This window comes from Python bivittatus, unplaced genomic scaffold (genome assembly GCF_059951505.1).
Source record: "Python bivittatus isolate LINGU-HERP-01145 unplaced genomic scaffold, Pbiv_v1 ctg000400_np1212, whole genome shotgun sequence".
NCBI classification, from domain to species: domain Eukaryota; kingdom Metazoa; phylum Chordata; class Lepidosauria; order Squamata; family Pythonidae; genus Python; species Python bivittatus.
Genome location: NW_028277073.1, coordinates 1,350,233 through 1,374,529, shown reverse-complemented (window position 1 = coordinate 1,374,529; position 24,297 = coordinate 1,350,233). Strand labels below are relative to the sequence as shown.

The 24,297-nt window shown below is 38.9% G+C and overlaps 1 protein-coding gene across 2 annotated transcripts in view; it reads right to left on the bottom strand.

The window, feature by feature from the left end:
* Nucleotides 1-23,133, bottom strand: part of PKD2L1 (polycystin 2 like 1, transient receptor potential cation channel) — a 45,745-nt gene extending 22,612 nt beyond the window's left edge. For both annotated transcript variants that reach the window (XM_088144254.1, XM_088144255.1), the window contains exons 1-4: nucleotides 22,833-23,133; nucleotides 14,130-14,243; nucleotides 2,477-2,604; nucleotides 1,446-1,699 (exon numbers count right to left, since the gene is read on the bottom strand). In XM_088144254.1, the coding sequence (XP_088000380.1) occupies nucleotides 1,446-1,699; nucleotides 2,477-2,604; nucleotides 14,130-14,243; nucleotides 22,833-23,133 (797 nt within the window). The remainder of the gene's footprint in view (nucleotides 1-1,445; nucleotides 1,700-2,476; nucleotides 2,605-14,129; nucleotides 14,244-22,832) is intronic.
* Nucleotides 23,134-24,297: the final 1,164 nt, after the last annotated feature.

Genomic DNA, 24,297 nt, shown 5'->3' with positions numbered 1-24,297 from the left:
TTTTCATAGATACTTTCCATCACATAGCCTCAAGCTATAATTCTGCTCCTTTGACCTATTCTTCACAATTTCCTTATGGAAAACTTAGGCTCTTTTTTTGAGAATAATTAAACAAAATAGGAATTGAATAGTTCTGCTCTTTCTTGGTACCTATTAGCATTTTTCCAGTTTCACAGAATCTCTGAGATGCTGCTCCTTTTCCTTTCCTTTAATTCTGAACATATCTGAAATAGCCCTTTTTCTTCTTCTTGTTGTTGTTGTTTAGTCGTTAAGTCGTGTCCGACTCTTCGTGACCCCATGAACCATATTGCGCCAGGCCTTCCTGTCCTTCACTGCCTCCCTGAGTTTGCTCAGTTTCATGCTCATTGCTTCAGTGATGCTATCTAACCATCTCATCCTCTGCTGTCCTCTTCTCCTTTTGCCTTCAATCTTTCCCAGCATCAGGGTCTTCTCCAAAGAGATCTCTCTTCGCATTAGGTGACCAAAATATCTGAGCTTGAGCTTCATTATCGATCCTTCCAATGAGCAATCAGGGTTGATTTCCTTTAAGATTGACTGGTTTGACCTCCTAGCAGTCCAGGGGACTCTCAAGAGTCTTCTCCAGCACCACAGTTCAAAGGCATCAGTTCTTCGGCGCTCAGCCTTTTTTATGGTCCAGCTCTCACAGCCATACATTACTACTGGATTGTTCTTCTTAGTCATAGTTATCAACCTTCTGAGTTTAGTCTTTCATGACACTGTCTCTACAATTCCAGACTATCTATATCTACTCTTCCTTGAATTCCTGCTCCTTTTTTCATTTCCTAGATGTGGCCTTTTTTATTTTCTTTCCAAGGAGGATTTTTGAAAATATTTTCTTTAAAAAAAATTCCTTTGGCTAACATTTTTGCCAGTTGGATGACATATAGCAGTCACTGTGGACTGCCACCCTGCTATGTTTGTGGCATTGGAATGAAAAAGAAGGGAGCAAGGGCTTTTTCTACATGTCCATTGCTTTCTATGGTTTTATTTTGAATTTTGTTCCACTGGAACATAGAATACTCAAGCCATTTTGAGTTTTAAATGTCCTGATGAAATGTTTTGAGCAGGGTTATTTTGTGACAAGCTCAAAACAGAACACATTTCTCACTTCTGACAGTCCTATTAATTTAATGTTGCCTTATAGTTAGGATTTATTATTTCTAACAGATGTTTGCATTCTGATGGATTTTATGCTTTCTGTAATTTGATGGTTTTGTTATTAGGTTTTTTGAAAGCTTCCAAGCTCTTTTAATGAATATACTGTATGGCATATGCTTTTTAAATAAATGAGACAAAAAATGAGACAAAATGATATTGTGCCTCTGAATCTATACAAGAAATTGATTGCCATCTTGTTTTCTGAAACTGAAGGATATCTTCAGACCTGTACTTTATGAAGCTCAGAAAGGTTATGATCCACTTACGCTGTCCCATTGTAGAGTCCAAAGGGTGATGTGTTCTCTTTCTCTTCACTGTATACATCATAACAACCAGCAATATCTTCTTTGAAGTCATCATGCACCACACATGAATTGTTTTGGACCTTGAGTTGGCGTAGCCGTGGGACACCAAGCAGTAAGTTCTCATAATAGATATATGATTGTGCATTGTGGCCTAAAGATTTGTTGTTGTACCATTTAGTCCAATACAAACTATCCAAGAAAGGTCCTTGCGTATACTATGGAGATAGAGAAAAAGAGGAATGTTATTTGAAACAGCCACATAACACAGACTGACATTAATGTAATTTGCTTTTGGCATATGTCAAAATTGAAGAAGTTGTATTAATGCAGGGATGAACAATCTTGGCTATTTTTTGGATTTTTAAAAAAGCTAGCTTAAGTCTCTTTTAGAGGTTACAATACAGTTTTATTGTGTTTCCTGTTTAAAAAGTCAGGAAACAGTTCTGGCAATTTTTGCCACTTGGGATCAAAGGGGCTTCTGAAACCACACACACAAAAAAGGATTTGGGGCTGCTGTAGCCTCCAGTTATCCACCTCTGTATGATTGGATTTCAACTGCATAGAAAGAGAGTTTCTGTTTGCAAATTGGAACTGGTTAGTGGTCTTTCTTTGCATAATAGGCAAATCAGAGTAGAGGAAGAAAGGGTGTACTGTCTGAATCCTCGATATATAGCCAAAAGGGGAGAGAACAAGACACTGAAAGCATTATGTCCCCCATGTATGTGGGAGGAAGGGGTGAACTAATTATAACCTATAATGTTCACAGATTGTTACTACACAATATCATGAATTGTGTACATTTATCTTCATAGTCACTGTACATAAGCTATTTTGTAGTGAAATACACATCTGTTTCCACATGTATACATTCAGTTAGTCAGATTAAAGTCAGTACAAAAGAATCATATCAATTTTCAGTTTCTGAGCCATATTTAAAATTGCTCCATCATTTGACACAGAAAACTCAGCATCCAAAACTTATTGGTACTCACTCGCCAAAAGTCAGCCATACTTCCAATAGTCTGGAAGGAGACACCACTGTCTGAAGGAGTTTGCAAGAAGAGTTCAGACATCACTTTGGTGTAGTAATAGGCATTTGAACTTGTCATCCCATAGGTCACTAGAGGAAGTTAAGAAAAGGAAAAACTATTTATCAGTAAGATTTTAAATTTGTTTTAATTAAATAGTGCCTTGAAATATGCAGTGTTGATTAGGGATGATCTTGATTTTTACTGGTCCTTATTCTACAGAAGCATCAGCTGGCCCAGAATGCAGTGGCATGTGTAGTATTGGGTGCACCATGTATATCCGCACAACACTGCAGCCATGTGCGCTGCACCAATCCCCAGTAGGCCTCTGGGTGCGATTCAAGGTGCTGGTTGTCACCTTTAAAGGTGTCTGTGGCATAGGGCCAGGTTATTTGTGGGGCCATCCTTCCCTACCATCACATCTGGGAGACATTGGCATGCTCCAAGTCCCATCAGTTGAAACAATGTCACTTGGTGGGTCCTAGGAAGTGAGCCTTCTCTGTCATGGCACCAGTCTTGAGGAACAGCCTACCACCTGAGCTATGAACAGTCCCAAGCCTGCTGGCCTTCCAGAAACAAATGAGGACCTGGCTTTTCCATCAGGCACTGGGGCCAGGATGTTGATGGAGGTCTGGCATGAGTGTGGGTGTGTTTGATAAGTTAAGTTTTTAACTTTCGGTAATTGGAGTTTTAAAAAATCTTTATTCAATGCCCAGAATTCCTTGGATAGAGGGGCAGCTATATAAAGGTATTAAATGAATGTATAAATGAATGAATGAATGATGAATGAATGAGTTAATTAATGTAGAATTATACAAATCTTTGTTAAGCTTTAATGTGTTCCAAATGAAATTCTTGTTTATATGCATAATAGAAATAATACAAATCTGACTTCTCTCTTTTTAGAACATGTTCTTGTAGAATATAGCAATTTTTTGTCTGGAACAAATGAACAAGCAAAACAAGGCAACTTCTGGTACATCTTCCACAACCTGAGTGCCTTCCAGATGCATGAACTTCTGCTTGCAGTAATTTCCAGCCTGGGTGGACCTTGCTGAGAAGCTCAGTCAACCAGAAGGCAGATCTGTTTGGAGAAGTATGATATGGATGTTTTATGACCCACCGAGTTCTCTGAATACTTTAACCACTTCCTAGGATGGATCCATACATCTGCCAAAATTGTAATAGAATATTGACTCTCTTCATTTACCACATAAGGAATTTATTTTTTTAAGAGAACCCAGCATATTAAAAGTCTAAAACTCCTAATAGAAAAATGATGAATTAAGAATATGTCTTGGCATATCTAGACCTGAAATAATTATGAAGAAAAAGAAAGTGGTCCTCCCAACCACAGATGTGGGAAAGCTGGTTGTAATAGTAAGAGAAAGAGATTTGCAATGTTCATAAACTTGTGCAGAAAGAAATAGTTCCAGCTGGTGCCTGGAAATAACTGAGAAGTTGGCATTCCAGTCACCAGCCTTGGTACTCCAGAACTCAGACATGCCAACAGCTCAACTCAAATAGCATATATCTACAACTTGTAAATATTAACTGTTAAACCTTAATTTAGGATTAATCATTTCACTTGGCAAGTTTAGTTACTCACAAAAGGATGTCTCTTCAGAAAAATCTGGCTGATGGCACCTGAAGAGAAATTCTTGGGTTCCAGATGACATTTAAGAATGGCATAAACGAATACTTCTTGACAAACAAAATGACTGTTCCCCCACGGGTATCAGAGGTTTGAGAACAGACTCCATGCTGTCTGCTCTTGATAGAATAGGCTGATGGAGGCTCTAATGTTGAAAAAGAAGCCAGCGCAAGATAGACTTTCAATTGTTTCTGTTTAATCACTAGAGAATAGGACTAATTTAGGAGATGCATGTATGAGCAATATGGCTCCTCTTGACTTCCACTGAAATATCAATTTTTGAATGTTAGAGTTCTAATCCATGTGGTTTCTGTCAAATACCTTCTGATTCATCATCATCATCATCATCATCATCATCATCATCATCATCATCATCACCATCACCATCATCATCATCACTCCTGGATGCATAGCAAAGGGATTCACCAAATATCTGAATGTTTTAAATGTATTGAACTTAACACCACTGACTTACAAAAAAATATCTTGTTCAAAACTTACCATATACCTCAGGAATAACTCTATGAGTCCTACGCTGTTGGTTAGAATCCAAATAATTGGAAAATGCCAATAACAACAACAACAATAACAACACATTTGGAGTTCTATCACTGGAAATCAGGATCCAACGATCCTTCTAATATTTGTCTCCGGCTTAAATTATGCCATTACTTTCCCAGAATTCAAAGCTATGATTATGATCTGGCCCTCCAGTAGAAGAGAATATATGTAGCTCAGGGCTGAACTCCCTCGGTGCTCTCTGAGCTTGGTTGTTTGCTTGCAGACGTTTCATCACCCAACTAGGTACATCATCAGTGCTAGTGAGTGTGGGGTTTGCTCCCTGTTTATATACAGTAGCTTGCCCTACAGATCTGGTCCTAAATACAACTAGAGAATATATCTATTGCCACAGGCATTCGTAGTGTATTTTCCTGGGATGAGGATGGGGTAGGGCAGGTGGAATATAAAATATGTGATTCTTGACTGACTATGTGATTCTAATCTGTGCATGTGCCTGTATAACATAACTACTTATTTTCGTAGCATCCTATTAAATTATAAAAAACATAGTACAACAATTTTAGGAAGAGCACTTGGAGATCACTTTACTTTCATATGGTTTCATCAGCCACTTTTTCATCAGCTAACATAGTACAATATTTGCATATTTCAGTGTTGTATCTGCACAAATATGCTCATCTGAGCATGCTTTTTCCTAGAATTGCAGATCTTGTGCCTTTTTATGCTATTAATAAAAAAAGTAATGCTAGTATCAAAGAATAGGTTTACCACTTCTGGTTGTTCTTATGCCTAGGCAGTAAATCTACCAAACTGACACCCCTGTCCTTTAAAAATCTGTATATTACATCTATCCATTCTTTTTTAGTAGATAAACCTGGAGACCAGGCAATCATGCTGGTCTATTGAGCCTGCTTTCCTCAGTTTCAACTCTACCTGTTAGGGCTATGTAATACTGCAGATTTGAAGGCCAAAAGGTGCTTTGGAGCACCCAGAGCTCAAACATGGCACTCAACAGCAGCTCCTTAAAGCAGACATGGCTTTCATGAGATTATGCAACAGCTTTGGAAGCAGAGGATGGCAACCATGAGAAAACGTGCAACTGTATTATAGTGCTGGACACAGATGCTAACTTCATTCCCCCACATGTGCTCTGAAGCACCTTTTGCCTTTGAATCCAAGATGCTGTGCAGCCCTACCAGACCACATGTTTCTATTTGTTGCAAAAATCAGGAGCTGAAAATTGAAGAAATCAGGTATTTTTTGCTGACTATACAGTATCCACAAATTTAAACTAAAAGGAAATATTCCAGTGAGCCAAACCAATCAATATTCCTTTCCCTTGCCCCAGTTGTGCAATGTCGATAGAGAAGAAAAATATGGTCAAAATTATAATATTTTTTCCTCTGCCCATGCAACTGCATATGACTGTAGCTGAATTTTGGCATAGCTCCTGCCCGATAGCAATGGAAGTGTGACCATAACACAGCCAAGACAGAAGGTTCTTTGGTTGCTTGGGCAATAGGAATGCACACACTGTGTGCCCCATTATTCATAGTAAGGGCGATGAGAGGGCTTTGTTCATTTCAGTGATATCAGGATTGATGGTTGTGACATCACATTCAACATGTGACTCTTGATAGGGTGAAGAAATGCCATTTAGAAAAAAATGGTGCAGTAGGACAAAAGAGGTAACAATGATTCTTTCAATAAGTCAATGGCCCATACAAACCTGGCTTCTGGGATAAATGTCTAATCCATTCAGTAAATGGGCCATCTTTTGCTTATTCCCCAAGGTGTGATCAGTTGTGATTGGGATCAAAACTTATCACGTTCATGCATATATACTGAGAGACTCAAGCATTTACTAAGCTAAAATCAATAGCTGAGTTATCAGAAAAAGCCAATGAGCCTCTTACGCAAACAAATGTTCAAAGCTCCTGCTTTGCACAGAGCAGAACATCACTTCTCTATGGGAAGAATGATTTGCGCTTTCCCCTGTTGCTCATATTCAAGCTCCGCTGCCCTAGGCATGAAATACAACCTTCTGTGCAGAGAGATCACAGGTGCTCAGTTGAGATAATGATGAATTTACTGAAAGCAAATAGCCATTGTTGTTGCCACACAACAAAATTGGGTAAAGAGCTGCATTAAATCTCTCTGGAAAGTACAATAGGAGCAACCCTCTATGCTATCTCCTTTCCCACTCTTCCTATACTGAGATTTAAAGGGGAACATCCAGAGCACTGTGAAAAGTTTAACTTAGGAGGCATGAAAGAGACAGTTGGAGGTTCCTACAAATGCAAATGGGGCCTTCATTCCATAACAAGAGCCATCTGTCTATGAGGCAAAGGGGCACAATTGGGCTTAGGCCTGTCTCCCCACCAAGAGGCTTCTACATGTTCCAGGACAATGAAAGCCAAAAAGTCCACCACTGTCTCATCATCGAAAGGTCTTGCCATCTTCTACCTCATGTTTGTTGCTCCTGAAAAGGGCTGATTACCCAGATCCCCAAAGTTTTGAATACCATGACTGCTCATGCTTCATTTTGGGGCATCTCATGAACTATGAGAAAATCCTTGGCCCATGAGCTTAAGTAGCTCATGAAGAGAAGGAAAATCTGTCAGGAAAAGTTGGTTGGAACAGCAGAGCTGCAGTCTCCAGCTGCTTCTATATTCTTGAAGGCACTGAGTTATTAACATCATAAATAACTAAAGTTGGCAGGGTAGACAAAGATGTCCAAGTAGGTCAGGGATGGAGAAGACCTGATTGCCTCCTCCTGGCAGGAAAGAAGAAAAGAAAACAAATACAACAAGCTGTGCAAAGGGAAGCAGCAGAAAAGGAAGTCAGCCCAACCCAGCCCAAGAGAGGACCCTAGGTGTTATGGGAAGTGACAAGAAGGAAAGACACAGCCCCAGGTCACTGATCTTGAAAAGGTGGCTAGGTTGAAAATCAGTGAAAAGGAGACTGAGAAGCATGACAATCTTAAGAGGCCAAGGAATCTGTAAATGGAGGAGGACCTGGGTGGCTAAAACAGACTTTCTTTTGTTCCACCCATGTAAAGACTGTGTTGACTTTTGCTCCAAAATTACCTGAAATCCAGCCCCTTAGGGCAGATTTTGATTTGGCACCTGGGTATTACAAGCTAAACAAATAAACAAACAAACAAACAAAGTGGGTTGAAAAAGAAGAAAAGAGGGGCAGCCAAGTGGTTTGCCAACATAGTGATGAAGCATAAGGACATAAACACACACACATGAAAAGTGGGATGAAGAATCACTTCTGCACCTTTTCAGCTCCATTTGGGAACTGTAACAGCTTCCCAAGTTTTTACAGAGGATCTAGAAACAGTAGGCAGAAATAATCCTCATAAACCTTTGGATGTACAAGAGGATGTGGCCCCAACTTTGCCAGTCTCTCAATAGTTCAACCAATTTGCCTACCCTTTAGGAAGAACTTGCTGAATTAAGGCTCCATCATATATCAGATACCAGAATTCCTGAAAATAGTCACTTGGGGAGTGGGCAGAAATTAATATCAGGGCAGGGATGTACACACAGGACAATCTGAGGCCCTCTGGCTTTAGAAAGGCAGCTACGAGTACAATGGAGGAATATAAGAAGCGTGGTTCTTGGAATCTGTTTTGGAATTGGTGTTTTTCACTTGTGGATTAATAATCTGGAGTTAGGATAGAGTTAGTAAAGGGAAAAGGAGGATGTGAAGAGTTTTAAGGAACTGGGCAAGTGGGCATTAAAATAGCAAACATAGGTTGGTGTAATAAATGTGACTGACCAGCAGAGGATCTTGAAGTCAATGTGAGGAACTCAGTGAAAAGGCCAACTCAATCCATTGATGCAAATCCCATGTTAGGGATTATTAGGAAAGGGATCAGAAATGCAGTTTCAATATAGTAATTCCTTTATATGAATTGAATCCAACCATAGTTAGAATAAAATCTGTAAATTCTGCATTTTCAAGTAGGATATGGTAGAGCTGGAAAAAGTACTGAAAAACAGGGTAGAAATATCCACAAATGACAAAATAACAACAACAACAACAAAATGTGTCCAATGTTTGGGAGATCTTTTCCTCAGAGAAAGCTGAATAAGGAAAGGGACACAATAGTTCTATATACAGTTCTACTTGTTGTGGGGAAAGTGAATGGGGGGATATTTTTCTCCCTTTGATCATAAAACATGGGGGCATCTAATAAAATTGAACAGCAGAAGATTCAATATAGATGAAATGAAATCCTTCACACTGTGTATAGAGGAACTATAGAAGTCACTGCCACAAGGAGTAGCAAGAACTATCGATTTACACTGTTTTATATGTGAGTTAGGTAGATTATGGAGGATAAGGCTGTTAATGGCTACTAGGATAAATCCATTCCATTTAAGTGGATATGAGGATACAGTTGCTCTATTTAACTTCTTTAAGGCACAGTTAAAAAGTTATCTGGCAAATTTTCCTCCAGATTTTTTAAAATAAAAAATCCTTCAACAAAATGGAAAGTTCAAACTTGGGGGCTGATGAAGTCTGCATTTACTTTTCAAAAATGAATGTGGTGGTCAAGGAGTATCTTTCATACTTCTTGTTCATTGAAAAATTCCAGGACAAAGTAAGCTCCTTGCTTTCTTTCTCTTGGTGATCATGAAAATGTGTGCTAAAGGACAACAGGAAAATAAGATCCTTTTTCCTTCATGCTTTCCACCCTGTGGCACCTGCTTGGTCAATTCATCTGAAAAGGCATGTTAGGCAAAGTGGACCTTGCCTGTTGCCACAAGGTTCTTTGGATATTTTCTGGGCTTCCAAGACATCTAAAAATGGGACCGCTACTAAAATAGTTTGCACAGCAGTAGATGTGTGAAAGATGTCCAAAACTTTTGAGTCCAGATAAATACAAGGACCCATAGATTGCATGGGTTCCTCTCAAAGACACCAAACGCTCCTATAACTTACTTGGCTAGGCCTCCTCTGACTGATTTTACAAATGGAGCGGGCAAGGCTGTGGTGTACAGTGTATCAGCCTCGCACTCTAGATATCATTTAATACTTGATTTCTGGGTGAAAAACATACACTAAGAGGCTCACAATATAAGACAACCTACACAGAAAAAAATACCAAGAACAAAATAAAAAAATTAAAATGAGTAAATTCAAGTTCTAACAATAAAATCATTGGCCATGAAAGGTCTGGCAAAAGAGAGGCATTTTTACAGATTTTCTGAGAAGGTGGGGTCCAACTGCAACTCCTAAGAGAAGGTGTTCAATGGCCTGAGAGCAACAAATGTCCAATGAACCTCTCAGACTCCTTTATAAAGCCAACTCAAGTCAAGTATCTCTGCAAGGAAAAGGTAGGCAGGTTTATTATTGGACAAAATCCCAGGATGGTGATTCCTTAGTTACTCCCAAGGGAGAAAATTCTGTAAAAATCACAGCTTTTGTGCCCATGATCTAGGTATGTAGACAGGCAACAGGTGTAATCAAATTTATCCAAAATGTAGAATTCTGGAGTGTATTTAGATCAAGGCACTTTAAAAAAGAAAAAAGCATGCAGATTAACAGAACTTTCTAGTCTGCTCATAAAAGGAACAGTATAAGTTTGATTCTCAGAGCCTCCTACAGAACAACCTAACAAACAGGTTCCAATAAAGCCCAGCCTTAGACTTTAGTTTTGCAAAGCCCGGTCTTGTTTTTTTTATTTCAGTCAAATAAAAAAAACAAGAAACTAGAGAATAGCTTTAGGGAAGGCTATACTGAGAAGCCTGAGAGAGATAGAGCTTGCATCTTGGAGGGACTCAGCAAACCCATGCCTTTCCTGAGATTGCCTTCAAACTCCTATTACCACTCAGAACAGTGTCTCCATTTAGAGGTGGTGTTACTAACATCCCCCCTTAACCTGTATATCTTCCCAATATCATTAGTTGCAGCCAGGAGGTTGGGCAAAGCCAGCCAGAGCTTAAAAAGGGTCCATCTTTCAAGGGAATCTAGTTCTCCAAGCACAAGTGAGCCCCAAAGGATGACATATTACAGTGTCATTGACCAATGTCAACACTTCTTTATAAATTGCAGTGAAGCAGGTTTGTCAGTCAGTTAAGCATCCATGTATCAGATCAAACTTAGTCCAGTTTATAGTCAAAAGCATCCATCTGGACTTGGCAGTAGCTATATCATATCTGGTTTTCAAAAATCTGGAAGGCTACTAGATGGCAGTGAAGAATTAAGGTTTTCAGGATGGCTCTGTGGTCACCTGGAGGCATCTAGATTTTTGCAGCCCAGGTATTAGTTTGCTTAGTAAGGAGGGTAGGACATCCAATCCTCTCTTCTCCTGATACATTAAGAAGCTTGGTGGTCCATTTAAATATATCCTAACAATTAATTACATATATGTAGTGAGATAGCTGGAAAAGATATGGGAGGTATCCAGTACCTTAGACCAGTGTTCCTTGACGTTAGCAACTCTAAGATGTGTGGACTTCAACTCCCAGAATTCCCCAGCCAGCATGGAATTCTGGGAGTTGACATCCACACATCTTAGAGTTGCCAAGGTTGAGAAACACTGCCTTAGATCAACTACCATATATGGGATTAATGGATAGAAGTCCTGAGGTTGAGCGAGACTTTTGCTCTCGGAGTAAGTTTGACTCCTTTAAGGCCATGTTGGCTAAACTAGAGATGGTGGCAAAAATAGAGGTTGCTGATAGATGACTTTGGGAATGAGATAGTGGCCCCCTCTCTGACTGTGTTGCCTCAACAGGTCTACAAAAGGAAGGCCTCAGAGTAGGAAGACATAATGCCAAGGAAGAGGGGAAAGGTCTCTTCAAAGGGACCCATCCCTGGCGGCCAAAGACCTCCCGGCAGTGAGAATATTCTTAAGGGTAGAGGGGACTTCCAGTAGTGAGGAAGTAGGCACAGAGAGATAGGTGTATGACCAGCATGCTAACTACAAGGACTTCAAATAGCTATTAGGATCCCAATTTTAAAAAGGGACCAAGATGTGACAAAGGAAATTGCTCACCAGTTAACCTAACTTCTGTTCTATGGAAGAGTTAAAAGAATGATTAAAGAGAAACCAAGTGTGCGCACAGAATAGTTAGCTTTCTAAATGTTGAAAAGGAAAAAAAAGACATGCACAGGAAATGGAAGGAGAGATGTATAGCTAAAGGAGGATACAAGCCAATTGCCAGAAACTGTGGGAATTGTGCCAGAAAGGCGCAGAATGCACTGAGGCTTACAAGAAATGCCCCAAACAGCAAAAAAGGCTTTTTGGGGGATATGTCAGAAACTAAAACAAAGGCAACAAGGCTCTAGTTCTAATATGAGGAGAAAGAATGAATTGATAATGGATGATGGTGAGAAGGCAGAGAGTCATTTGTATTTTACATCTGTCTTCTTTCAAAAGGGAAATTAAGCCCCTTCTGCCCATCATTGCTCTACTAGCAGAATAAAGGAGGTGAAGATCAGGATAGACAAAAAGGAGGTAAAAAAAAAAAAAACTTAGCTAATTTAAAAGAATTCAAGTCTCAGTGGATTATAACCTAGCGTACTGAAGGAACTAGCAGAGGTGATTGCAGAATCTGAGAGCCCCTGGAAGACTGGGGAAGTCCCAAAAGACTGGAAGAGAGGAAGTGTTGTTCTGATCTTCAAAAAAGGGAAGGAGAAGGATCTGGGAAACTACAAACCTGTCAGCTTGATATTTATCCTTGGCAAGACAGATATATAACGTATTTGTGAGCACTTGGATAAGAATGCAACCAACAGCAAAATCCAGCATGGTTTGTCACAAGCAAATAAGGTCTTATTAATCTTACCTCCTTCTTCAATAGAACTATGAGTTTAGTAGATTGAGGAAATGCTGGGGAGATACTGTGCATGGGCCTTGGCAAAGTTTTTGACAGAGTGTCTTATGATATCCTCATCAATAAAATTGTGAAATATGGGCTAGTTGATACAACTGTTAGATGGATTCATAATTGACTGAAAGAGTACTCAGCAAGCAGTCCTCATGGTTCCACATCAAATTGAAGAACAGTGTCAAATGGAGTGCCCTGGAGCTCTGTATTTTTATTCATGACTTGGATGAAGAACTTTAGGGGATGATTATCAGATTTTCAGATGACACAAGACTAGGAGAAGTGGCTAACAGTTTGGAAGAGAAAGAGAAGATTTCAGAAGATCTAAACAGGCGTGAACAGTAGGCCAAAATGCTGGAAAAAGAAATATAGAAAACATCTGGGGAGAAAAAACTAAAAGGCACAAGAATAGAATGGGGAAACCTAGAATAGCAGTAGTACATGTGAACAGGTGATCTTGGCAACCATCAAACATGAGCCAACAGTGTGCTACAGCTGCTAAAAAGGCAAATATTATATTGGGATGTATTGATAAAAGCATAGAGTCCAGAACACAGGAAGAATTTTCCCATTATCTTCTGCTTTGGTAAGGTCCCACTTGGAACTCTATGTCCAGTTCTGGGAATTACAGTCTCAAAAAAAGGAGCAAATTCAGAAGAGGGCCATCATAATGGTGAGGGGACTGGAAAGTAAGTCCTATGAGATATGGTTAAAGGAACTCAGTATACAGAAGAGAAAACTGAGAAGAGATATAACAGTGTTCAGATATACTGTATATACTGATATACAGATATACTGTATAAAGGTTTGTCATATCAAGAAGAGAGTGGGCTTATTCTGTGTTATCCTGGAAGAAAGGACTAGAAGCAATGGGTTGAAATTTCCGGAAAGTCAGTTCAGGTTAGATATTAGGACAAAGAGCTGGGAACCAATGGAGTAGGTTATCTTTCGAAGTGATCTGAGCATTATATTCTGTATTATTGTCGATTGTACATTTAATGTGCTATTATATACTGTAACAACATTACTTCATTATGCTGTGCACCTAAAATTTAATATTAATAAAGCTTCACAGAATTTCTTACCGAAAGCTTCTGCGCAAACTCAGTTGCTAAGGGACAAGAGAATCAGTGCTCACAGGTTTTCTTCCACCATTCCTCTTGTTGTCATCTCTAATGTGTCATTGCCTCCAATGTCCTACACAATCAGGGAACTCAGAGGTTGTGTTCACACAACATACTTCGCCAGGTCACTTACAAAACTAGTAACTGCATTTCACAGCATGCTAAGTTCAGTTAGTTTTAACCTTATTTCCATGTTGTTTTCTTGGCACCATTATGGAAGTGGTCTATCATTGACTTCTTTTGAAGTGCTGGGACAAATTATAAATTTGCAGTTTCTGTTAGCTATGATGCTAACAAGCACTAAAAGAACTGTTATCAAAGAATGTGTCTAATTTTTTACAAATGATCCCTGTGAGCTCAGAAAGAGGTGAAAGATCAGGGTTTTAAAAAGGACAACCAGGAGAACAATAGAAAGTAGGAAAAAAATGGTGTCAGCGTTCAAGAGCAGCAACCACACTACTCACACAAACAGATGTCCACCAAGAATACAATATAGACCAGAAGTTCACGCAGTGTAGTCTTTACATAAAGCTCTCGGTTCTCAGTGGTATTTTCAGTCAAGGTTGTGCCCCAAAGCCCTGCAAAAGAAAGATAAGGAAAAAATGAACAACGTGGATTTATTCCAACCTTAGTTGTTCAGCATGTCAGCATCTTTCCTGCTGACATGAGTGTGTCTGCCCCACAGAAAACGGAGCTGTGGGTGGCAGGTTTGAATCCTATGGCTTAGGTTATGGGAATGTTGGAATTCTAAAGGTGGAAGGTTTTTGGGTTTTTTTGAGTTCATACTTCAAAGTACTTTTAAGGAGGATTAACTTCAATGTTTAAGACCTATATCAAAAAGAAATTCAACTGTACTTCAAAGGGATAGTTCTCTGGATTTTGCAATGTAATTCTCCAAACCAAAGTTGTGTTCATAATGTATATATTTTTAAAAAGATGTGTACAAAAATATATAATTAATAAAAGTAATATTAAAATATTATATGAATGTTTTTTTTCTTGCCAAATGTACATATATTGGGGTAAATGCATACGGAAATGCAGATTATGATTATTTAATTTTCAAACTGATGCAAACATGAGATGGACTACCTCGAGAACAGGAAAAATAAGCAATTGAGAGATACTGAAACTGACAGATTTGTCAGTTTTCCTAGCTATATCTCCTCAAAGTCCTGTTACAGTGGAAATATATGTAGGATTAATATGTAGGATTAAATAAACAGCTTGACAGAGGGATCACATTTGCATGAGAAAACTAAGGGCTTCAAACTCAGCTTTTTGGAAACTTATCTGTTCTTGAAATTACAATTATCATTGTTTGGGAGAATTTCTATGATAAAAATGAATGTTTTGCCTAGAATGATGTTTTTGTTTCAGACAATACTGGTTTTGACAGCTGATGCTCCATTTAAACAGTGGCAAAAGGATATATCTAAGTTTGTATGGCAATGGAAAAAACTATGAGTTAAATATAAGGTGTTACAAGATGCAAAGGAAAGAGGAGGATTGGGTTTACTTTATTTGAAATTGTATTTTGCAGCTTGCTGTTTGGTTTGGATGAAAGAGTGGGTGTTGCTAAGAAACAGAAGACATTTAGAGTTAGAAGGACATGACGTGAGATTTGGGTGGTGTGGATATTTGTGGTATGATAAAGACAAGGTTAACATAGATTTTAAAAATCACTACGTTAGATGTGCCCTGTTGAGAATATGAAATAGATACAAATCCAGGTTGTGCCCAAAAACACCTTTGTAGCTCTCAGCTCAAGAAGCATTTTATAGACGAACAATAATAGGCAAACACAAATGGTTAACATACCGTGAGATTCTAGAATTCTGTCAAGGGGAATACAAAATAAAATCAAGAGAACAACTGATGGCAGAGGGGCATAGTTGTCAATGGGTTTCCTATTTACAGTTATCAGAAAGATTCAAAGTAGACAAAAGAATGTATGGTACTGAACATTCTAAGACTGATTTTGAAACAGAATTGTACAAATGATGAGCATGTGATTGCTAAAATATATAAACTTTTATTGAAATTTGAAACAGAAGAACAAGTGACAGAATGTATGATAAAGTGGACTAAAATTTTTGGTTATAATATACAGATGAAACAATGGGATGTGGCTGAATTGATTGAAATTTACACTATGTTATAATCTTAAAGAGAACCTTTACAAAATGATATAAGGTTGGTATATAACACCAGAAAAATTATCTAAAATGTATAAAGGTACTTTGAATGTATGTTGGAAATGTGAACAACATGAAGGGACATTTTATCATCTTTGGTGGACTTGTAAAAATGCAAAAAAAATTTGGACTGAGATACATATTTGTATACAGAAGATTCTAAAGATTAACATACAATCAAAACCAGAGACTTTTCTTTTAGGTTTGATGGACAAACAGTTGGAAAAAAACTATGGAACTTTGTTCTTATATATATGATAACAGCAGCAAGACTTTTATATACACAGAGGTGGAAGGACAGGACACTACGTACAGTGGAAAAATAGATGGAGTTAGCTGAGATGGTGAAATTGATGGCTTTGATTCGAGATATGATATTGTGTAATTTTAATAGTACATGGAAACCTTTTTTAGACTTTTTGCGAAATACGGGAAAAAATGAAATTTTGTTGTATGGATTTGATGACTAGAAATAATATGGATTAATAGAAATAATGGAAGTTATGTTTTAACCTTAGAGTAAGAGTTGGACGTATAATGTTACTTATATTTGTGGTGAGGAGGGTTGGAAGTCAATTTTTTTTTCTGATTCTTTTTTTCTTTTTTTTCTCTTTCATACTTTTTAATCTTTTATATCTCTTATTTCTATATTTTCTTTCTTTCTATATTCTTTTCTCAATATTAGTTTTTATTAGTTTTTTATTGTTCTTTTTAAAAATTCTAATAAAGTTATTATAATTTTTTTTTTAATCATGCTTGGTGGACGTGCAAAAAAGCTAGAAGATTTTGGGTTCAAATGCATACACTGATTCAGAGGATTTTAAAAATTAATATACAATTGAGACCAGAGGTCTTTCTTTTGGGACTGATGCATAAATAGTTGGAAAAAAAGTCATGGAATCTTGTTTTTATATATGATAACCGCAGCAAGACTATCATATGCACAAAATGGAAAGATTTGGAAATACCTACAATGGAGGAATGGTTGGTGAAGATGATAGAACTTGCTGAGATGGCCAAATTGACCTATCTGATTAGAAAAAAGACAATCTTTATATTTATTGATGACTGGATACCCCTTATGGACTTTTTGCATAAAACAGAAAAAAATGAACTTATGATCTATGGTTTTGACGATTAGATAGGATAGATTTCAGAAAGAAAAGCGTCACAAGGTAACTTTAGAGAAAGAGGTAAATCTACAATTGTACTTATAATTACTGTAAAGAAGATCGGAAGCCACTTCTTTGTATCTTTTTTTTCTTTCTTTTTTTTCTTCTACCTTTTTTCTTTCTTTTTGCACTTTAGCTTTCTCTTTTATTTCTTCTTTTCTTCTTTTTTCCTTCTTACTCTATTTTAGTTTGTATTGATTTTTACTCTTGTTTTAACAACTTTTAATAAAATTATATTAAAAAAAAACCTTATTTGTGCTCTAGACAGGGTATGTCAAGGTCTGCACTCCCCAAAGTTGACAGGAGCAAGTCAGTAACTAAAAGTTGATTTCAGCTCACTTGTGTTAAATTAAATTCAAGTTAAACACAGTGGTTATCATTTCCTAGTCATGTATTTAATAATTTTCCTCTTTGGTCACATCCAAAATTAGGAGTTGGGTGACAATTCCTGGAGACTTTCAGGAACTGGCCATGTCTCTGGAGCTTAAAAGTCTACCTCTGAATGCTATGGATTTTAGTAAATAAATTTTTAACCCACTTGGTGTGATATTTTAAAAACTCTGCCAATTATCTCCCTCATTTGCTCAAGATATATCCTTGTTCCTTCCAATCGTGTTTCTTCATCCACACCCCCAATTACTGTTTCCTTATGCATGCATTTATAGTGAATATTATTAACTTCAAGAAAAACGTGGGAGATTGGCTGGAAAAAACAAGGTTGTAAAACTGGGAAATGTATGCAAACTGATTCCAACACTTGATTGTAAACATAGGGTTTCAGTAGTTTAAATACGTTTGTTCAGAAACAATGCCACCCCACCATCCTCCAGGAATGGCTGCTGCATAGGATAAATTAGGAATCGGCTCTGGCTGTTTTCTGCAGCCATGGATATGTAAGGAATGTAAATGTAACACAGTCTCAAAAGGATATTTAGGGGAGGAGTGGAAAAGCATAAATATTAAAGAGAATGGTGAAGAACCGTGTCCCATTTCAGTTGTTTGATCCTTTACCTTCAGCTTAGATCCAAATCAATGTCTCTCTTTTATTTTAGTGATGTAGTGTGAATTTTCTTTTGAGCTCAAGAAAAGTTGGTTCCTTTGAAACATTATTCACTTCACTTTTCTTTCATTGCTCACTGCTAATGAACACCATTAAAGCTTAATAGCTTGCCTCACTAATGGCTTGATGTTATTGCTCTTCTCGCCTAAACCTTCATCCAATGTCGGTGTGAATTCCCACTTGAAAGTGGAGTAAATGTTCTCACATCAATATCCAAAGGGGTTTCTGTTCCTTTCACCATAAGGACACTCAGAATTACAGCTCTGTGATAGATGTTCCTCCACACCCTCGATCGAAAGCTCTTGAGATGGAAGAATACAGGCAGCTGGTGCCAGGAACAACTAAAAGCTCTTTGGGGTTCCTGCTCCTGGTTCAAAAGTTACTCTTTTTTTTTTCTTAAGTGCTAGCACTGCTCCCAAACTCAACTTTTAATGGAAAATGTGCACAGTTGATTATAGCAAGTACCAATTTGATGGGGGTGGTGGGGATGGTCTGATATGGGAATATCAGATATGTCCTTTAGACATCAGTCCATGTTTTATCTCCTTGTGGTCCCTTCAGAGAGGGGGTCAGTTTTGGGGTGGGGGGGTGAGATACCTTTCAGATGTAGCAGTGGCAGTCCTCATAGCCTCTTCTCTGCTTCCTCCCTCCTGCCTCTCCCTCTCCTCAACACATTGGTTAGTGTGAGCATGGGTAGAATGTTTTCTATGTTTGTGGGCAACTTGTTTAAAAATAATACTTGATTTTTGCCATTTTGTGATTGGTTCCATGCTTCTTTTTGCCACTTTTATGATCTGTATGAACATACAGAATCATAGAATGTAAGAATTGGAAGGGAGTTGAAGTCCACATATCTTAAAGTTGTCAAGGTTGAGAAACTACATAGGATTGCAGTCTCAACATCCAGATTCCTTTTTTGAAAGAGTTGTCCTTCCTGGCTGTAGAAATGTGCCAAGTCTTAGTCAAGAGTATGTATATGTGTGAATTTCAGTCAGGGGTTCCATGGGGGAATCAAAAAAGTCAAGATGGTGGCTGCCCCCCATGACCAAGCCCCTCCCATTTTTACATGCATCATCCCTGATTTCATTGTTCAGACTAGAGAAAACATGTTCAACACAAGGTAAGTCCTGCTGCCAGGCTGCTGTTGTAATGGTATGTGGGAATGATCTTGGGAGGCAGGAAGGAGAGCCGCATGCTGGACAATTGGCATATAAAAGGTATCTCAGCCCACAGAAGGAGGGAGGGCATGGGAAGTGTTTCAGAAGGGACCCTCCCTAGTTTTCCAGAACGTAAAAGGAAAGGAGGGGAGAAATACTTTCAATCTTGCACAATTCTCTTAATGTAACCTTACAATAAAGAGAGAGCTAGTATTCCTGGGTGTGCTTCTTATCTGGACTACCTTGCAGGCCTAACAGTCATGAACTCACTGTCACAAGACATTCGTGCCTGCCAGCATGGCCACCTCCAGAGAGAGATGTTTGTTTTGCAAAATTCTGGATTTCTCTATTTTTTCCTGCAGAGGTAGTAATCATTGTTCCAGAGGGAAAAGCTCACAACTGATTTTGGCATGAGCCAGGCAGTTCTATAGAGCATTGAGGAATTGTTATCTGTATGGTGAGCAAAACTCATAAACTGTCAGTCATGAAGGTTAAATGTCATGAAGGAGGCCAGGAGGCTTCTTTTCCTCACCAGATGGTTCAAGCAACACGCAGAGTCCACAAGGGCTGGACACTTAGCTAGGAAGTCTCAGAGAGGACCTATAGCACAGTCATTAATCTGGGACTGGACATGTCATTGGAAATCTTGTCTGGTTGTTATTTTAAGAATTTGGAGCTGGGGAAGACAACATGCAGGGAGGGGAGACTTCGCTTCACTCTCAGGGGTAGAGTGGAGGAATGATTGGGGAGGGGGATTGAAATAAAAGTTAAACCTGCACACCTGATAAAAGTCCCCCCTCCCCACACTAGCTATTGCTGATGTGATTACTTCACCAGGTGGTTGTTGTGGGGATATAGGCAGACGGAGCACCATGGATCTGGCCTTCTGCCCCTGAAAGAACGTCAGGATAGAAAGCTAATCAACAAACTAATTCCAGACCACATGGATGTCCAGTTGGCCCAGGCCACCCAGCATAAATCATATGGGCTCCTGCTTTTACGAATGGTGAGAAAGATACGATTTATTAATCAGGGTTGGCTCAAAATATTACGGAAGGGAAGGGAAGGGAAGGGAAGGGAAGGGAAGGGAAGGGAAGGGAAGAGAAGAGAAGAGAAGAGAAGAGAAGAGAAGAGAAGAGAAGAGAAGAGAAGAGAAGAGAAGAGAAGAGAAGAGAAGAGAAGAGAAGAGAAGAGAGTGTCTTCAAAATACCTGAAAAGATGTCATACAAAAAAAGATCTAGATCTGTTCTCCCTCATTCTGAAGTCCAGAACATGGAGTAAAGGATTCAAGTTACAGGAAGACATAAAGCCCCCTAACAATCAGAACAGTGTTCATCAGGATAACCAATCACCAGCGGAAGTGGTGGGCTCCCCTCCATTGCAGCTGCTGAACAACCCCTTCTGGGGAATGCTTTAATTTGGATTCCTGTGCTAAGCAGTGGGTTGACCTCAAGGGCTCTTTCCAGATCTAGTATTCTAAAAGAGATGGCACAGCTGCTGTTGCTCTTGTTATTCTGGCCCTTGAAGAAGAAGAAAATGGCAACTTTCTGTCCTTTCTGCCCCGCCATCCAAAAGCTGCTTGAGAAGTCTTTCTAACTCTGCCCAATTGTAAAATCATTGGGTGATTTGGGATTTAGGTGGATGGACTCTCTGCTGTGTTCAGAAAGAATATAAAACTATTCTTTACATTTCTAAACTGTAACTCTCTTCATCTTCCTTCTTTCACTTGCTGAAAGCTGGTCTCCTAAGTCCTCTTTGTAGAACCATGTTCAGACCTTCTATGACAAGAACCATCTCAATTCTGAGGTTTTTTCATGGGAATAAAGAAATTAACTATCCTGGACTCCCAAATGATCTCCATAGCAACTCTTGTATGTCAAAATGCATTTGTACTCATGATACTGTTAAAATTGCATTTCTTACTTCATTTGACAATATTTAATTGCACTTTGTTCTGTGACACAGGATAACTCACAGCTAAACATGTTTACTATTCCCAGAATATTGTAACCCTGGAAGAAATCTTAAGTGGCTGCTGCAGAGTTTGTTTTTGGTCAGCATTTTCATTAAGGACTTTGGAGAGAGAGGGTGGAAGGAACGCTTATCAAATTTTCAGATCACACAAAATTGGGTGTAATTAAGATAGTTAATATCCCAAAAACCAGAAACAAAATTCAAAATAATCTTGAGAGATTAGAGAAAAGGGCTGGAAACAGCAGAATGAAATTTAACTGAGAATTGCAAAATTCTTCACTTAGGAAAAACAAATCAGCGTGCAATGGTTTGCCATAATACTCATGAAAAAGTGATTGGAGTTATGGTGAAAAAAAATGGTAAGGCATTTTTAAAATATAAACAAGCCGGATATAAATTTTATAACTAAATGCAAATACATTGATAAACTCAGGCTGTAAAAAACCATTTTTGGCTGCACTGATCTGGTATAATTTCCAAATAGTTCCATTCTATTCTGTATTGGTCAGACTCTACCTTGAGTATAGGGCACTCCAAAAGAATTCAGAGCAAGTGGAACGGGCTCAGAGAAAGCGAATGGAAACAGCTCCAGCCTTGTTAGCTTCCGCTGGCTGACTCATTTGGCCTGGGAAGATATTTTGAGATGGTCTACCAACCACAAACCATCTTGATAGCTCGTTGCTGGCAGTGAATGCAACCATGAGTGAAAATAGTGGCACCCTCAAGAGCTCTAGAGATTTCATTGTCTTTCTTTCAAGGAGCTCAAAGGTGGCAGCAGCATACAATTGAATATACACCACCAGGCAACAAGGAAGGTGTAGGTTCTTTGAAAAAAAAAAGCAGGCCAGAGAAAAGTCGTATCACTAAACAGAAGCAAAGTTGCAAATTAGATAATTCGTTCCCAGAAACAATGATCTTGGCTTCAAATATGTCAGCTCCAGAAAAGGACTGAAATTCTCCATGGATTTCATAAAAATATATCCAAACAATCTGACTCCCTTCTCATGTTTTCAAAGCAACCACATCTGAACATTCACTTCCTTAAGTTATCACAACATTTTACAAAGATTGCTTTATTAACTAAGCTACGTCAAGCATGCTTGATAACATCTCCAATTTTTCTGCGCACGATACTCACATTTGGAACTAAGCTGATTTGCAGCCAGGCATATTTACCTACAATTAGCCCTCTGAACTCAAGGGGCATATCCCTAAATCAGTGTGCACAGGAATACCCCTGTCCATCTTCTGAAGCCCAGGCAAACAATGTTGCCATTGATGTCCCTAACTAATTTCAAGGCAATGGTCTCTGAGGCTTAGCCTTTCCAACTATAAAAGCAGGACAGTAAATTCTGTGAGTCCCACCAAGGCTTGCCAATAATTCATTTTCCTTCCTGTCATTGTTGTGATTTTTTAAATCTGTGGATAACACAACATGGTTGACCCACACAGAGAAGGACTAGCAAAGCCAAGTTTACTGCACAATATTCCCTCAATAGTCCCTGCACAGAAGTTGTATCCTTTCCCATGCCTGTTGATGGAGCTATCACACATGGCCAGTCTCCTCTGTGCTTAATCCCACCCACCCACCCACCACCCCAGTTACCTCGGATGCCTTTGAAGACATAGTAGCAGCATCCTGGGAAGGGTGTTTCCTTCTTCTTTGCTTCCTCGGTAGCCTTCTTGTCGTTTGGATAGGAGAGGGAGCCAGTCAATTTTTCAATATTCTCATAGGGATTTTCCAAAATGGATTTTGGATTGTAGATTGCCCTGATTTTCAGGGAAGAGGAAGGGGATCCGTTGTAAACAGGGTTGTCCCATGCTTTCTTCCCCAGAGTTTCTAGTTCATGTTCTTCTTGTGCCTGGAAATGGCTCTCAGCTCTGTTGCTTAGGTGGGAAGAGCTCATGATGCTGTATCAAGCAAAGGTTTCTTTTAGAGGACCCCAATGTATCAAGCAGCCAGAAGCATTCGTCTGCTGGCACTTTGCTCAGAGGCCTCTTTTATACTCGGTCACTGGGTGACAAATAGAGAGTGGAGGCCATTGTTGGGAGCAGCTGTTAACTTCTATTCTTCGGTGAGTCCAGCTACACCCAGGGGTGGATCTTTTTCTCTCTGCAGATAACAGTCATGAAAACCTCCACAGAGAGAGAATCTGGCTGACAAAATATTGGTTCTTGTGGCTAAATTCTCAGGGAAATTAGAGGCAGGATGTTCATTGGACACTTTGGGTTGAGACAGTGCTGAGTGACACCTGGCACATCCCCAAACATTACAGGCGCTCAGTTTTAAATAGAGCTGCACCAAGAGAGCATTTGGGATCCATAAATCAAACTTTACGCTTGCTTCTTGCAACTAGATTTAGCTGGGCTCCTAAGAACTCCTAGGTCCAAAATAGCCATTTTTTCTCTATGAACAGGCAACATTTGCTAATTCTGTAGTCAAAGCTTTATTACTGCATTCATGATGATTATTCAAAAGGCAACATACAGGATTATGAACTAGCCAGTGTCAAACCAAAATGATTGATGGGGGGATGGACTTTGTGGTTGGCTCAGTGCAAAGGGTATAGTTGAATAATCACTGATCAGCCCTGTCTGTCCATCTACCTATCTATCCATGGTTTTCATAAAGGCCAAAAGGGGAGAAGGTAGGATGAGGAGATGCTGATTTTCTGGATGACCCAAAATTCTAGACTTAGAAGGCCATCCAGTCTAACCCCCTGTTCTGAGCAGGAGTCCAAATTAAATTTACCCTAGACGGACAGTTGTTTAGCCTTTGCTTTACCTCATCCTGTGAAGAGGAGCCCATCATATGCTGAGTGATCCCACGGTCAAATTGCTGTTACTGTTAGGCAATTCTTCTTAATATTAAAACCCAGAATCTGCCTTCGTGTAACTGAAATCCATTATTCCAGTGTTTCTTTAACTTTTTTTCTCTCAGGACCCTTTCCCACTTTTAAAAATTTGGAGGACCCCAAAAGAGCTTTTGTTTGTATGGGTTATATTTATCGATATTTACTGTATTAAAAATTAAAATTGACGCATTTGCTGCCGCTACTGCTTCTCTTAAT